General features: G+C 45.6%; 1 protein-coding gene across 3 annotated transcripts in view; it reads right to left on the bottom strand.

Annotated features, from left to right (window-relative positions):
- LOC147886898 (Transducin/WD40 repeat-like superfamily protein) overlaps nt 1-703 on the bottom strand; it is a 45,333-nt gene extending 44,630 nt beyond the window's left edge. For 2 of the 3 annotated variants that reach the window (XR_015543218.1, XM_087394540.1), the window contains exon 1: nt 21-703. Coding sequence is in view for 2 of the 3 variants with exons in the window: in XM_087394540.1 (XP_087250666.1) it covers nt 21-545 (525 nt within the window). In the remaining variant the exon portion in view is untranslated. The remainder of the gene's footprint in view (nt 1-20) is intronic. The other variant, XM_087394541.1, reaches the window with a different exon arrangement.
- Between the last annotated feature and the right edge of the window lie 16,730 nt (nt 704-17,433).

Genomic DNA, 17,433 nt, shown 5'->3' with positions numbered 1-17,433 from the left:
TAGAATCGGTGCTCTCTTACGTCGTCTTCAGAAGAATCGCTCTCAGCCGTAGGCCTAAGTGACCCACTTTCTTCATTTACATGGTCGCCGCCTCCAATGTAATCTCCTGGGATAGACCCGTTCTCATTCGTCCTGCTCTCGTCCACGGCACCCACGTTCTCATTCGCCCTGTTCTCCTCCACAGCACCCACGTAATCTAAAATTGCCTCGCTAATCTCCCTAGCAGTGTCGTCTTCACTCTCATCACCTTCGCTTTCGTCATCATCGCCCTGCTGGCTATCTCCACTGGTTGTCTCTGGGCCTGTGTCCTGCCAATCTCCATCGTCGGCGTCACTACTCTCTTCACTATCATCATCACTGTCTGGTGCTTCACGCTGCTTGTTTCCGAAGTCATGGGCATTCGGACTTTTGGAGGTTGTGTGAGCATCATTCTCACGATCCTTGAGACCAATGGGTTTCGCAGGAATCTCTATGCTATTGTCAGCCTGGGAGGTCTGCTGTCCACCAGAGGAGGTACTCATTTTATTCTTGCCTCTGAAAACCATCTCCCCTTCGCTAAAGAACCCAACGACAAAGAGAGAACATGGGTATAAAACCCACCCACGAAACAGAAAACAGGGGTTTAAGGGTTTTAGAGGACCTCTCACTATCCTAAGGGCTTAGCACATGGGAACAAATAGGATGGGAATGGGAAAAGGTTGTCTATCCTATTCCCATCCCACCATGTGCTAACAAAAAAAGAACTAGGGATGGGTTTAGGAGGAAGAGGACACATGGCATCATTTCATGTGTATAGAAGGTGGGGACCACGTCGGGACAAGGATACATGTCATCCTTGCATGTTTTTGAATCCCCAAGAAAAGGGGAACCCATTCTAGCTTCCAGGGTCTACAAGCCATGGTCCAGGATGGGAGAAAAAGTGGCTACTCCCATTCTAAATCCATCATAGACCACTTGGTGTAGGATGGGAGTAATGATGATAAAAAGATTCCCATCCTAAACCCATGCTAGCCCATCCATGTGCTAAGGCCCTAAGTTTGGTTCTGATGATGATTCTCTTGCTTCCTTTTACCAATTGATAATATGTGTGATGATGGTGAAGCTCTTGATGAGTATGTCAAAGATGCATGTGTGAGCATTTTTCCTATCTTGGATGAACAAACAGATCAACAATTAAAGCCAAAATGAATCAAAGGTCTGATGTCAATGATGAAGATAAGATAGCTCATGATGTTTCTAATGATGATGTTCAAGTTGATAAGCATGTGTGCGAAGAAGATGCAGTTATTCAGTAATTTATTTTGTCCCTTGAGGATGAGTATGCCTTGTTGGAAGGATTTGTTCAACCACACAGCCAACTAAAAGGAGTTGAGAAGGTAGTGATGCAAGGAGGACAAGAACAAGAGCAGCCCAAGAGCCAAAGAAGCGAAGAGGAGCCCTCTCTATCCCTCAATCTCACACCAAGAACATGCAATGGTTTGCAAGATGCTGATGTACTTGAATACATAAGAGGTATGGCACAATGCATGATGTTAATGACTTTATTTGCAAATTGTCAAGTACCTAATAAGCTTGAGCTGAAACAAAAGAATCCGAAGATACAACTACATGATGTCATGGATGAGATATTATGCTTCAATGATAAGCATATGAACAAAGAGGATGAAGTGGTGGCTCAGTTCCTACTTTCTCTTGAAGATGAAGATGATGGATCTAATCAAGTTCATGCTTTAATGGATACACACACTATGCAAGAAAGACAGGAATCATGCAGTCCTTGTCTATGTCAGGAGGCTGATGTAGATATTGTGTTGGATCACTTTATGATGGAGTTTCTTCAAGTGGGCTTCAGTATTCCAAGACAAATGTATGGAACACAATTTCATCAACTTGGATCTCATTTTGAATATGATTCAGGTGTGTTTTAGTCTATGCCAAAATGCAAGCCCGGTTGGGAGCAACACTGCAAACTATTGGTCAGCAATTTTGAGGAGCTTCAAAAGCATGTCAAATGGACTGATATGGACGAGACAAAATGGCAGAAAGCTAGTCCTATATGTGGTTATTACTCACCAAAAATAGTTTTGGGTTTGAATAAGTCTAACCCATTCATATGAGTGTGTTTTTCCAACTAAAAAGTTGATTGATCGAGGGATCAAAGGGTCCATTTGAATCAAAAGAAATACAACCAACAATGATGACAGACATTTAGATTTCAGATTGCAAGTTACAAATGAATTTAGTACAATCAGTGGGTGAACAAAAAGAGGAGGACGATGTTTCAAAGGAGTCACTCATTGAGGTGGTTTCACAAGCAAAAAATCAGATTTGAAGGATGATATATCTGAAATGTTTTATGATGCTTTTACTATTTGAGAATGAATTCTATGATGCAAATGAGGATGAAATGCAATCAAATTTTTGTTTACAATCAGATCAATGTTTTGCTGTAGTTATAGACCTTTGGCAAGATGCAAGTGCAAAAGCACAATTTAAAAAATCAAATACAAATACAAACAATGAGAATGTTGATTTTAATGTTAATAATGAAGAATGCAAAAGGTGAAAGATGAGGGTAAGTGGAAGAGCCCAAAAGAAGCCAAAAGAGACTAGAGGAATTCTGAAATAATCTCTACTTCACACCACAAATATGTAGACACTTGGCAAGTGATCAAGGTCATAATCTATAGCAAGTTAAAGTTTGGAAGAATGAAAAGCAGAAATCAGAAGTATTCATGATGCAGTCCAAAAGTCTGAAAGTTGTTTTTTTAGTTTGATCTCAGCAAGAGGAAGTTCTAAAAGTCTAAATGATAGAAAAACAATAAATTTTGTGTTCTTTAATTCAGCATATGTTGTTCAAATAGTCCGAATAATTCAGTTAGAAAAGCAGAAAGTTCGAATGTGGTGGATGCTAGTTTGAAGTCAAAATTCAGTCATGGCAATCAATCAAATCCACTTCCTATTGTTTAATCAAAGGCAAATTCATATTTTTCAAATAAAAATGAAGGATTGTTTTTAGGACTCTACACCAACATATGTTGTGGATGCCGGAGCTTCATCGACATATTCCTATTTGCTTGATCGGAGCGATATGTCCATTCCGTGCAAGTGGAATGTGGACTTACTCGTTTATGCATGGTTCTATCTATTTATTTGGTATGAACTAGCATGGATGACCATTATATTTTATGGGTTCCTAGCCCTGGCATGTTGCCACAAAATTGTAGCACTATATTTACACTCACATAATCATGATATGCACTATGGCTTAGGTATGACATAATAGTCTCTTTCTTTTGGAGATTAGTGGACGTCTATGTATGGGAGTGGTTTGAACCTTAGTACTGCACTAGGCTCTTCACTCTACTAATTGCATGGTCTTGGATTAATGTGATATTTACATCATGAAGGGGGTCTACTAACTTCCATTATATCAAACCTAGAAATAAACTGGTGGGTTCGAGTCTTGGAATTTTTCAAATTCCAACCCTCGGGTGTGCCAGTGTGAGGGGATAACTAGACACCTAGAGTAAGGTTAGGGAATAGTCACATGGGGGGATGTGAAGGGGTGTGAATAGACCATTGAGGTTCCAACTTCGCATACCTTCCCTTAATCTTATCTCTTGAGAGATTCAATCATGTATTGCACATATGAAGAATGAGAACGATTCCTCTATTTGCATTTCTGAGCTTCCAAAATTTTGTTCCTATTCCGAAGTTCTGAATGAGGAAAGACTGTTTGTCATATCTGAGTTCTTGTTATCTAATAGGTGGATTCTTGGAATAAGTCTCTACCTATTACATGCACACTTAAATGTAACACTTGTGGAGAATCTCCCTAAGAGTATATAAAATATTTTAGAGAATTAAGGAAACATTAGGATAAAGTTCCATGTTTGGATCCATGTTCTCGTGATTAATAGATATGTCATGGTTCAAAAGGTCCTACATGTGCTAGATAGTAGTAAGAAATATAAACTTAAGAAAATATTCTAAGAGACATTAAAAAATAAGGAGACCAATGATACATATAGAGGTTTCATGGATTGTTCTAATATGAGTATAATGTATCATACAATTTGTAGGAAAATATATACAGAACTTAGTAGTGAAATGGTATCCAATGCAAGGGATACTTTTGAAGTGAGTGAATAGAAATACTCTATGAGTCAAAATCATGTTTCAATTTCAAGAGTGACAAACCATGCATAGAAAATATATGACATACTCTATAGAAAAGGGAAATTGTACATGCACAAACTAAAGAGATCAAGAACAAATGATAAGATAGAACTGGTGATCTCATAATCAAGATTGATGAAGTTGTTTAATAATGTGGCTAAAGACACCATTGCAACAATGGCAAAACCCCCTTCCATAAAAAAGTGGAAGAATAAGGAAGACAAAAAACAAGTTGAATATAGGTAGGTAGGATATAGTAGGCAAAAATAGGGCAAAGACAAGACTAACATTTATATTAGTATGCTACTTAGATAGGAACCAATCCTTTAGTGACTAGAGAGTTTCTATCCAATCTAAAGGAGTCCCTCCACTCCAAGTCCCAAATGCCTAGGTAGAGAGGATGTCCAGGATAGAATATGAGAGAAAAAAAGCTAGAAACAAAGCAAAAATCCTCTTCCAAATATTTTAACACATATATATCTTTTTTTCTAGCATAGAAAAAGGTAACCGTATATTATTTACATGTCAAAAATTTTACATCCTTGGAATCTCAAAATATTATCCATAAAAGTCCTTCACGTATAAAGTATGTGCTAAACAAGAAGAGATGATAGCATTGGGATTTAACTCTTCTTCATCTTTGACCTTTTGGGAGTTAGGGGTCTTTCTCTTATCTTCTCCGGCTTCCTTAGTACTTGCACTTTTTTTTGCGTACAACCACAGGAGTTAGATTAGGTGGAACCTTTAGTGGTAGTAGCATTTCCCTTTGCATCATCATCAAAATGATATCTAACATTCGAAGGAGAGAAGGGTTCTATAAACTCAGAGCCTCTGGCAGTAATAGTGGGGGATCTTGCTGGGGGTCTTTTGTGGGAGGGAGCTCTAAAGAAATGAGTAGTACAAGGGGAAGTCATTAAAACTGGTGATGAGGCCTAAGGGTCAACCTCTAGGATAAGTGATATCTCCTTGGAAGCAACATGTTGATCAGGTTCAATTGGGACTTCGACCACCATAGTGGCAACTAAGAGCATGTAATTCAATATCCATATTCAACCAGGAGTGGGCTTCATTGTACATCTCAGTGGCCTTTCGGAGACATTTTTGTTCATGTCCCACCATTCCCCAAACAAATTGTTAGCAAACATAACAATATTATTAAATTGAAAATTGTTTCTTGCAATCCAAATATACCAGATTAAATGTGTTCTAGAGTGTCTCTTTTATCTTTGGCAGCATCCCCTAATAGGATAGCCTTCCAATTTAAAGGTTCACCCATGAGAACATGGACCAATTTCCAAACCTTTTCAGCATGAGAGCACGTTACAAAACGATGGAAGATGTCTTCTCTCACTCCTGGGCACCTCTTACAATGACCATCCTTGAAGAAACAAGAGTCTTGGACACCCGGGGTGATCCCCTCAGAATGGAACTGGACCCAGGTTAAAAAGAAAAGAAACCAAGAATAGGCTCGTAAGCGCCGCAGGTAGAGGGCCAAATGCATAGAGAGAGATAGGGTTGTTTGCAAGGCACTTGAGGAGGAGGAGCAACAGTAGTAGGAGCCTGTATGTGGGGATCCACTGCCCAGCTAGATGATCCTCACATGATGGAGGCTCAGCGTTCACATCCACCCTTGCATTAGCAACAGCAAGCCCCAGGAGTTCTTGATGAGGCGATGGCAAACGTTAGCTACATAGCAGCTGAGGAGGAGCGGATCCAGAGCCCCGATGAGCCTGATCAGGAGGGGGAGCCTGTGATCACCCCCATTAACCCCACTCCCCCTCCCCCTGCCCCTCCAGAGCCTCCCCCCTTCCCCTCCACTCCCCCCTTCCCCCCTGGGTTCCCCTGCCCCCTCCTCCCCCCTCGCCCCTCCTGCTATCATCCCTCTATGATCACCGTCACCACCCACCCCCTTCCCTCCGCCCCCCACCTCCTCCCGCCCCCTCTCCACCTCCGTAGTAAGTTTCTTAGTCTCCCTCCCCTCCCCTTCCTTGACACCCCTGTTAATAGGCAAGGGTAAGACAACGTCCCCCTCTGCTCCCTCATCGCAACATCAGGCCCATTTCGAGAGGGAGCCAGAGGGACGGGGCTCTCGTCCTCCACCCCTTACCATGGGACTTCAGGAGGTTCGGACCTTGGAATTACTTGGAGATCCCAGACTCTTATCCTTTACCCCACGGAAGGGGGGTTTGATCAGCGCAGTGGGCTCTCAGACACACCCCATTTGGAGTTTCCAGTTTGCCTCAACAGGGTTGGAGAAGTGGACCCCAGAGGTGTTTAATGCTATAGGAGATCAGATTTCATGCATGATGGATGAGTGGATGGGAGCATGGGGATTGGATCTTTGGTATGCCCATGGTGCAAAGGTGAATTTTCAATTGAGCTTCATGTGAGAGGAGCTAACATGTGGTTTGGCAGTAGGAGTTATCAAATTGCCACGTGAGGCAAAGGTGGATCATGTATACTATTGGCTCTTCCAGAAGTGTGCGGAGTTGTTCGGGGTGGAAGTCTCCTTCACGATGAAAGGGCACGGAAGATTGGCATTGCGCCAGTATCCACCCTAGTACGTCGTCGCACAGACACGGGTTATTCACCGTCCAACCCCTGATGACAAAGTCACATAAGGCAATCTTTCTAGAAGAGGCACCCACTCACAAGAGAGTCTTGTTCTCTGCAGCCCCGCCCTCATGAGCTTGACCATAGTGAGTTGGAATGTGCACGGGCTCCATGACCATGCTCGTAGTAGTCAACCGTAGTACCTAATACTTCGGTAGAAGTTGCAGAGAGCAGTGGTAGGCAGACTGTGGACACCCTTTTGATAAGGAGCATATGTTCTCAGCAGCAACAGACATCAGACGGTGACACCACCGTCTCCTAGGGAGAGGTCTGGAGGAGTGGTCCCCTGCAGTAGAATGGAGTGGAGGGGTCTACATCTCAGTCTCATAGACTCCGGCTCTAGAGGTCTACGATCAGGGCGAGCTTATCCCAAGATGGGCAGTTAGTTAGAGGTCGGGAGAGTCCAGGATTGGGATCCTGAACATATATGCTCGAGCGTGCAGACACCACCACCTAAACTTTTGGAGGAGGCTGTCAAAGTGTCTTCCAGATGTAGACTCTTAGATTGTTGGAGGGGACTTCAACAACCTAGAGTTTGGGGAAGACAAGCTGGGTGACACTTTCTTCTTTGAGATGCCAGCAACAGAGCGTAGCACCTGGGAGTAGTTCATTTTCATGATCAGTGGCAGAGACCCGTGGCGAGAGCTACATTTCAGCAGGATACTTGGCAACCACCTCTCCTCTTTCGGATAGAGGAGACACGATGGAGTACTTGAGAGACTAGACCATTTCTACGTTGGGGACTGGGCACTGCACAGAGGTGGGTCTATCGAGATTTTGGCAGGTACCACGATGTTAGACCACTCTCCGGTAGTACTTCACTTAGATCAGTCCTACTGAGGTCTTCCCCAAAAGGGGATCCCTATTCCTAAGGACCTCCTGTAGGACAAGAAGATCCAATAGGTCATGGCAGGGATTTGGGAGCAGTTAGAGATGACATCATGTGAGGGCTGGGCTTTGTTGGTGGTTGATGCAATCCAGAGAAGCAATGAGGAGTTACAGTTTCACGCCCTTAGGCAGAGGACAACTCTTCAGGAGCGTGAGTGGCCTTTGAGGAGAGACCTCGCCTCCATAGAGCGGCTCAGGGAGCGGGACCTAGGTTCTCAGTGGTTTAGCGATGACAAGTTCAAGAGCACTCACCTTGAGCTTCAAGACACACAGATTTGGCAGGATGAGTTCTCCTATCACTCTTCCCGAGCCTAGTGGGTACAATAGCAGGAGGATAGGATGACGAAGTAGTTTTTCTTGACCAGTAGGCCTCGATAGGTAGGCACACAACTGTAGCATCTCCGGGATGCATAAGGCTTCATGCACACTGACCCGTAGGAGATATTAGACCTGACCACATGTTTTTACAGTCAGCTCTTTCAGACAGATAGAATGACTCCAACTGGTATTGTGGCCCGAGAGGTAGTTTGGGATCACGTTCTGACAGTAGTCTCGCAGGATTTATGCAGCAGGCTAGAGGAGCCTTTCACGGATGAGGAGCTCTAGGAATCCCTCAAGGCTCTCCCAACCCATAATTGTCTTGGCGAGGGTGGCTTGACTCCGACCTTCTTCCGAAACTTCTAGGAGATTATCTCCACTGCTTTTTGACTAGGATGCCAGGAGATTTTTGACACGAGCTCCCAGGGGGTGGATTTGTTTGATCTCGAAAGGGGGAGATAGGTCAGACATCCAGTGGTGGAGAATGATCACTCTACTTGATATTGCACACAAGATCCTTGCCAAGGTCTTGAGCTTGTGGTTACGGCCCCATCTTAGTGACATCATCCACGACACACAAATGGGGTTCGTTCAGGAGCCCAGCATCGTGGACAACATCTTCACGTTCTGGGAGGCAGTGGATTGGTCCAAGGAGGAGTCACAGTCTCTAGCTATCCTTCTCTTGGATTTGGAGAAGGCCTATGATAGGGTGGAGTGGTCCTTCTTGGAGGGCACTATGCGGAGATTGGGTTTCTCAAACAAATGGATTTGAGGAGTTCCTGTGCTTTATGTAGGGAGCTCTAGCCAGATGCTTATTGGAGGACACACAGGCGAGGCCTTTCCTCTCTCCTGCTGGTGCTTTCACAGAGGATGCATTAGGCAGCTTTGATAGTTGGTTCAAAATTTCCTTTGGGCAAGATCGGATGGCATGTGGAATACTAGAGCCCGGGCCACTTGGTAGACGATGATCATGCCGCAGGCATTGGGAGGCTTGGGTATCATAGATTCGGAGATACAGAGCAAAGCCCTCCTGGGCAAGGTGGTTGCTCACCCCAAGTGCAAAGCCTTGGAAGCTCCTCTTATAGCAAGGGCTTCTCAAGAACACCCCATGCACCGGAGGACAGTGGCAGCCTTCACACAAGTGGATCTTCTCAGAGGCCCCCTTTACAAGGAAGGGTTCCCCCTTGATGAGGAGCCTTCACAAGGTCTGGCAGAGGCTAGCAAGGGGTTTCATTCGTGCTCCGCCACTCAGATGCAGAGAGGAGTTTGAGCATCAGCCCCTCATGTGGCACCTAGAGATCCGAGATCAAGAGGGGCGTATGCTTGGACAGCGGACGCACATGGGCACAGTGGGATAGTGGTTTGGCAGGGTCTTTTGGCAGATGGACCAGACTACCCAAAGAGGCAGATGCAAGGCTTGGTGCCATAGTGCATTTGCGAGGGGTAGGGCAGTAGATGAGAGATATTGACCTAGCCATCCCTCAATCTTGGTGGGAGGAACTTCGCATTTGGAGGGACAGCATTTGGTTGGGGTAGTTTTCTTAGACTGGTGTCCCCTTGATGATGATGATGTAGAGAGGCAACATGCACCCTGACTTCTTCTGTGTAGGACCTCTTCATCTGCTCACTGAGAGAGACCCTGAGATGGATGGGAGTCTTGATGGGATTCACTGGCAGATGATCAAAGTGGTGGGACGTTTGGGGAAGAAGTGGCACATTGACCCTCCCTCTATCTTAGAGCAAGATGCCCCCAGATGGTGCCTTTGGCTATGGGAGGGTAAAACCTTGAGGGAGGTCCAGTGGGATTCGAGAGAGTGGTTTGGCCCTCTAGGGGTGGACTTGCCCTTCTTTTCCTACACCACACAGAGTGGCATGAGGCTTTCGATGGACTCTTCGAGGTGGACCCCCTTGAGGGAGCGGTTATGGTCCAGTTTGTGGGCCGAGGAAGATATCCTACTTCTTTTGGCTGGCCACCCACAGAGGCTTTCCCATCAGACCGTGGTTGAAGCAGATGCGAGTGGGGGGGCAGTGCCATTGTTGCTCTAGTGGTTTCCTAGGGACGATCCCACATTGCCTTTGGAGCTATCGCAGAGCAATGAGGATTTGGATGGGAGCCCTCAGGATCATGACCCATATGTAGAGTCTTCAGAGGGACTACTCCTGGAGGATGGTGGCCTGGTTGACTGAGGGAGGACACACATTCTAGATTGATGAGATCTCCCCAACCTACTGACAGATAATACAAGGTTAGAACATTCAGAGGATAGCAGTCCATGAGGCAGTCCCTCTTGATATCCTAGCTCCCCTCTCTCCTCCGAAGGACAGGGTTTGGGAGGTGGTAGCCACTATCACTGCATGGAACATTTGGGTGGCTCGCTACAATCTCGTGATGGGTGAGCATCCGATTCCACCTTCGACTACCATGGTCGCCATGTGGCAGGACATCATCTACACTCTATGCTCCACCTAGGAGCATGGGACTCCAGGCTCTAGAGTGACTATCGAGAGGCGTGCTCAATTCTGCAAGGATTGGCCTACACGTGTTTTCTACATCTTCACTCCACGAGGGATTCACTGGTTGTATACTCCCCCCCCTTGGGTGTTAGGTAAGTACCAGAGATCCCCTAGGCAGTGAGCTGGGTTTCTCTGGAATAGGCCAGTTCTTTTCTTTCATCCTTTTCTAGTTTTTTCCATACTCAGCACCTTCGGGGCTGTTGTTTTTTATGAAGTCTTTCAAGCATTAATAGAAGGTTCCTTTCTTTGCAAAAAAAAAAGAGCTATCATGTTCATGATTAGATCATGTTGATTATTAGCAAGGGAGAATTCTCTTCTAATTGTTGGCAAGATTTTCCACTTCAAGTAAGCTTTGTCCCGCAGCTGACCCTAGCTTTGTAACCCCTTTTTGAAAAGAAGACTAGCTCTGATAAAGTCTTCATCACTCAAAGGTTTCTCTTTGAAAATAACAGAGACCCAAATAGAATCTAAAGCCATTAAGCCCCTCTACTAGAGAGGACTATAAAGCTCTTGATTTCTTTAAAAATTTTTCCAGAGAGATTTTTTCACAATGGGCTCCCTTTCACGCTACAAAGTTCCAGGCAACACAGTGCTGAGAATAGAGGGCATCTCTTCATTTTAGAGCGCTGATGGGATGAATATGTACAACATTTTTGAGCAATAGCAGAGCCCAATCTTCCAAATGGTTTAGGATAACCCTGACTATCTAGGAGGCAGAGAGTTTGTGGGCAACTTGTTCAATGTCAAATACCCCATCCTGCCCTCTCCTTTGGTTTGGTACAAAAAGTCCATCTTACTTTTGATATTCTGGAGGGTCCTCCCCACAAAAAAGATCTACATCGTTTGACAAATTTTTAAAGATTAGCTTTTGAAGGTGACCAACAAGAAAGATAAAAAATGCCCACCTTGAATAGGAAATGGTTTAGGACAAGCTTTCTCCCAGGCAAGTTAGCTTACGCAAGAGAGAAAACAAGATAGTATGGAGAATCAAAAATTTGATTACTATAGAACTGATGCAATAGATGACACTGCCTCCCAACCATGTGTTCCTGTGAAAGAAGCTTCGATGGCGTGCTGGAAATAGTAGAAGATAGAGGCTGGATGCTAAGGAATCAAGGTTGATGTAGCTAGTGATAAAATGGGCTTCACGGGCTTGCTCTTATATAGCCACCAGTTGTAGTTGGTTAGGCTCAATTGGGTGACTGACCCAATCCGCCCAAAACGGTCGACTGGGGGTCCTAGGATATAGCCTTGCCCTTGGAGCATGGATCAAAGTGCTCCATTTGGTGCTGCATGCTTAGGAATGCTTGCACCTATCAGTCTTCGTACTGGGCAAGCAACTGACTGTGGAGGGGTGGCTGAGTGGGGTAGGTGGTAGGGGTGGCACACAGCTCTACCTTGATTGCTTTGGTATAGCCGTTGTCTCCTCTTCATTGGTTGGCACTGGTCCTATGGTAGCATTGTTTGCTAGCCCATATCCGATTGGCGGTTGCTACTATAGCATATGATAAAGTACTGGCATGTACAATATAGACTTTGCTGTGCGTCTTGAGGTCCTCCCGCATTTGGTTGCAAAAATAGTCCACCCAGTTGGTGACCTGGGGGGCCGTTAGTCTTGCCAGGATGTTGGGCACGATGGATTGGTGGTGATCCATATGCTTGACCTGGGTCAACCACTGGCGACTTTTCCAACTCTGGCTTGCTTATCTCAGAGAAGTGGATGCGTCCCTTGCTCTTTTTCAATCATATCTACTTTTCCAACTCTGGCTTGCTAATCTCAGAGAAGTGGATGCATCCCTTGCTCTTTTTCAATCATATCTACAGATCTTGCTGAGGGCCTTGAGCATCTTTTTCTTCTGAGCGTATTTGTCGGCAATGATTGGGAGGCCAAAAGCGGCTCACACCACATACATATTGAGGTGGTAGAAGTGGGGGGTGCCTTTCACATTGCACACGATGCCAACATTAGTGTTGGAGTTGTAGGCCTAGAGGAGTTCTCCCAGTAGCTTCATGTCCAGGTGACAAGGGAGGTGGTCTGCCACAGATCCAAGACCTGTCAGTGCGAGAGATGCTTGAACCTTTGGCTCTTTGAGTGCTTGATACGCCACCGCATTATGGTAGTGGAGGGTGTAGTCGTGTCCCTCATAGTGTAGCGATAATGGATAATGCATCCTTTGAGCTACTACTGTGTAGCTAAGCCTCTCCAAGTGGCGAGTGCATATGAGAACACCCAATCTTGTACTCCCCTTGCATGGGGGCAGGAGTGCACTTTTTGGATGACTTAGAGGGAGTAGTGCCACTTGCTATAGGTGCATCCTAAATGGCCTGCTGTGTTGAGATCTTCCTCCGCTTGTAGGTCTTCTATTGGAATGTCGGAGGGCATTCTGATGGTCCCTAAGGGCGTACTCTGGGATTCAGAGGGCTAGTGGCGTGTGGAATTTGGGGGTGGAGGCCGAGTTCTGTCTCCAATTCAAAGTATTCATTCTCCAAATCCATGGGAAAGAAGGGCATGGCATCAAGAGAAGAGAATCGGTGAAAATGGAGGAGGCTAGGGACATTAACTAGGGGCTGGAATGTAGGCTAGAAGAGGGTAGAGGGCTAGGGGAAGTTTGGCAGAATTTTGGTAGAGTTTCACTATTTTTGCTAAGATGATGACCTGAAGGGATAGGGGGTCCTTATATAGTTTGGGGTATCTCTATGGTCGGGGGGAGGGCATAAGGCAATGGGTCATTGGGATAGGAGTTATGGCAATGGCGGTGGTCAGTGGATGGGAACTATGGCAACGATCGTCGAGTTATCGATAAGGCAATGGTCGACGGGATAGAAGCTAGGGCAACGGGCCGTGGGGGTGGTAGATAGGCGACGGCCAATAGGATAATAGAAAGGCAATGGCCGATGGGATAACAAAAAGGCAATGGCCGATGAGGTAGCAAAAAATGTGAGTGGGTGCATTGGCATACCAAGGACTTGTGAGCTGCAGGTGCATGGTGTTGATATGCCTACCATACAGACTCACCTAGACCTGGATTTGATGCTTATGTGGGATGCAGTGGAGACGAATGTTGCATGGCCGCATAGAGTGTCAGCAACCAAGTAGAGCACATATCGAGTTTTTGCCTCATCCTAGTTATTAGTGGTGTAGTGGCGTGGTGGCATTCACTCGGATGGAACTCTTTTGAGGTAGGGTATGCGACTTCTTTTATGGCTATATCCGGAGCAAAAATAGGTTCTTGTGGTACCACAACCTTGCTATAGTAGGTGGTTCATGTCCGAGTAGCAGTGCACGTGCTCTCGTGAATAAGACATCCTTTGATAGTGTGCGCATGGGCCTGGAGGAAGGTTCTTGTGTAACTACCCCCTTTATAGGGGTCAATTCTTGTGTTGCTTCCTCGCTGGCCTGGGCGACCTTCTCATTGAGTTGCACTATTCATGGAATCATGGCACTCTGGGGGCTTGGGGGCTTGTCCATCGTGATGGGCTTGAGGGTAGGTTCTTGTGGAACTGCATCTAGGGTTGACACAGATTCTTGTGTTACTACCTTCTAAACCCTTGTAGGTTGGGATCATGTGATTGGTGCCATAGGAAACTTATGGATCCAAGGGGCCTACTTGCCTTTGTAATAGCCCTAGGTCTCCAAGAGCTTTGTGGTGACCTAACGCTTGTGGGGTTGATGTGCTTGGAGTGGTAGATTTGGGCTTGCTAGAAGTCAAGGCGATTGGTGGCATTGGGTTCTTCTTTTAGATGGGGTTGTCCGTGTTAGTGTAGGCCAAGTGGTGATCGGAGACCCTTCCCCTACTTTGATCTTTACGGGCCATCGATTACTATTGAAGTGGCATTGAGCATAGAGAATAGCTTCTTGCACGTGATGTTCATGGCATTTTTGGGTGGGTGGTAGGGGTGGCGGAGTAACTTGTGCACGACCCTACCATCACGACGATTAGGACATTGTACTATTTGGATTTGGACTTCCTTCCGAGGGTTGGGACCAAGAGTGCTAGAGGTTACTGGGGCCTTGGAATTGCCTTCAGTTAGAACTTCCTTGCGTTTGGCTGGTGGTGGTACTGTGGGGGGAGTGGGATGAAGTTCATAGAGCAAAATTACTGTAGCCCTCCCCCCATTTGTGAGAGATGCTATTCTCTACCAATGAATCTCTACTACCTAGCGAACAACCATTAGTTTCAAGTCCACATACCCTAGTGTGCTTAAGAGTTGATTGTTGATGGTGCATACTAAAGCCACAATAAGGTTTAGGGGTACTTGCAGCTTTTCCCATACTTCACGGGAGATGAGGTTATGGCTCACTCCTGTCGCATCCACAACTGCCTAGATGTGTAAGCTCAGACCCTACAATTGGACATTCAACCTAGCTGGTTCTACTGTTAGTTCATCAATTGGCCAATCCTTTTCTTCATCCTCCTCTTCCACTCCCCCTTGGGGGGTATACCTCTTGGCCCTAGTGGGAGCCTTTAGGGTTTTGGAGGTTGGGAGCTTCGGACCTAAGGGGGGATCCTTCATGGCACTTATGGAGCCGACTGGGGAGGTAAGCTTGCTCACTCGTGCTCCCCAATTGGAGGAGAACTCATAGTGAGTGGTAGTGGCCCCCACATATGTTAGCCAGTGGAGGTCGGATTTGACCCTCACTATCCCCTTGCTCATCTCGTGGGGTTTGAGCATACTAAACATTCTGAGGGGAACCACTGGGCTCAACCCTTCGTGTTCAACTATTGTCAATTGGAAGCCTATTCTCTCTGGGACATCAATGTTTTCCAGAATGTGCATCCAGTTCTGAGAGAACTCTGGTTTGGGGAGAGGGATATACCAAAATTCATTCGCCTCCTTTCTTGTCTTCTTCTTTCCCACAAGTTTGGAACAGTTTAGGGATGTGGTTCTATCGGTTGTGTCAGATTTTGTGAAAAATAGTTGTCCTGACAATGGGTGGGTCTTGTATGTATGCAAGTCCACTTACACGATTTTCTCCTCATGCATAAATAGATGTTGTCGGTGTGCCAATCGTGTACTAATCTGGACATTTGCAAGACCTGAAGATGAGATGTCTCCCCTCTTCCTGCTTCTCTTTGCTGTTGAGAATCTTCTCCTCTAATACTCTTGTAACTCTACCTGCATGTACCACTTCATCTCACGTAGCCTTCGAACCCTCACCCTCCTTAAGCACCTCCATAGCAACTTCACCAATCCTCTCCCCTGCTTATGCCTAGCTCTCCTTCTAAGGCTTTTCCCCCATAACAAACTTTTCAAAGGCTGTAACCGCCTTACCTTTTTTACCCACCATCTTCCATACCTCTTCTTTCGCCCCTGCCATCGGGTTGAAAATTTTATCAGATTGACCAGTATCAATGTCCGGTCCAATCCCGGACTTTGATCATCTTTGGTTTCCTGCACCAAAGATTGCTTGAAGTCTCGACAACACCAGATTGCAACGACATAACCTCAACTAGATCTACTGGCTTATCACCGGTTTGCTCCATCTTATCACCTCGATTCTCATCCATTCATGGCTAAAGATTTTGATTCATCTATGGCTAAATAGCAAATCTCTCATTAGATAATAGTGAATCCTAGACTATTACATAGATTGCCTCCAAGTTAGTCGCAAAAGTTATTTAATGCTTATTATATTCCATTCTACGAATTGTATCACAAATCTTCATTTCAAAGATTAATCCATAAAGCCAAAGTTTTGGCCATATGGTCAAATCTTTTGCATAACATAGAGATTATGCAATCTAGTCAAAACTTTGGCTTACAATACAGTGGTAACACTTCCCAAATTCCCTCAAATTTTTTGGCTAGATGGAGAAAACTTTGGCCATATGGTCAAAGATTTGGACAGGTGTTGAAAAAATTGGCCATATGGTCAAAATTTCTAATTGCTCTTTCTCCCTTGGACACACAACTCAAAAAAATTTGGCCACAAGGACAAATCTTTGTGAGGGTGTCCTTGAGGAGATACCTGATGTGCATCTAGTCAAAAAGTTTGACCTTGTGGGCAAAACTTTTGAGGGGGAACTTTAAATTTCAAAAATTAAATTTAAATTTCAAGTCATTAAGGAGTGGGAATTTCGTATCATTCCACTTTGAATTTGAATTTCGGTTTCATTTCAGCTTGAATGTGTTACTGTGAGCAGGGAGGGAGGGAGGAACAGCGAGGGAGGTAGGGAGAGAGGGAGGGGGGGGGAGAGAGAGAGAGAGAGACCTTCAACAACGAGCTTAGGGGGAGAGAGAGAGAGAGAGAGAGAGATCGTTTCGACGAGCAAGGGGGAGAGAGACGGATTTGACGAAGGAGCGAGGGAGGGAGCTTGGAGTTCTTGCTTATGCAGTGGATCTGAGCTTTGAGGGTAGAGCTTTGACGTAGGAGGAGTCCAACTCGTTGATGTGAAACGAGATTTCACGAGGGGTGGCATTGATTTTCTATCTCCCCGTAGCGATGGCCCCGATGGGTCTATTCTGTTGGCTGACTCGAAAGGACGTTCGTCAAAATATCACTTGTCATCTTCACAAGAAAGCTTGAAGTTTGAACCACTACCGAAACACTTCCTGACAAGATCTTCAAAGCAGTTTTGGATTCTTTACAGTGAGAAGACAGCATGTGATGGATGAGCGCCTTGAGTGTCTCGGGAGCCTTTGAACGGTCCAGCCGCTGTTTGAGGTCGTTGGAGGGTTGACGACAGATAGGTATTCCGGATTCCGAAATCAGCACTCAGCAGAGGCCTCCGTGGATTCTCCTCGCAGGGATTTTTTCTCAGCAGGCTACTCGTAGGTGCGGCTCCAGCAACGGCTTGGGCAGGCAGACAGAAGAGCGGCACTGTGGCTTGGACGATTGAAAAGATCAGGGCAACTTTGATTGAGGGCACCCTCATTCGCTACTTTTTCCCAAAATAGAGAAAATTTCCCTATATC

This window comes from Dipteris shenzhenensis, chromosome 23 (assembly GCF_047967505.1).
Source record: "Dipteris shenzhenensis isolate YYH24624 ecotype China chromosome 23, Dip_SZ_1.0, whole genome shotgun sequence".
NCBI lineage: Eukaryota > Viridiplantae > Streptophyta > Polypodiopsida > Gleicheniales > Dipteridaceae > Dipteris > Dipteris shenzhenensis.
The sequence above is the reverse complement of the archived record's forward strand: the minus strand, read 5'-3'. Positions and strand labels throughout refer to the sequence as shown.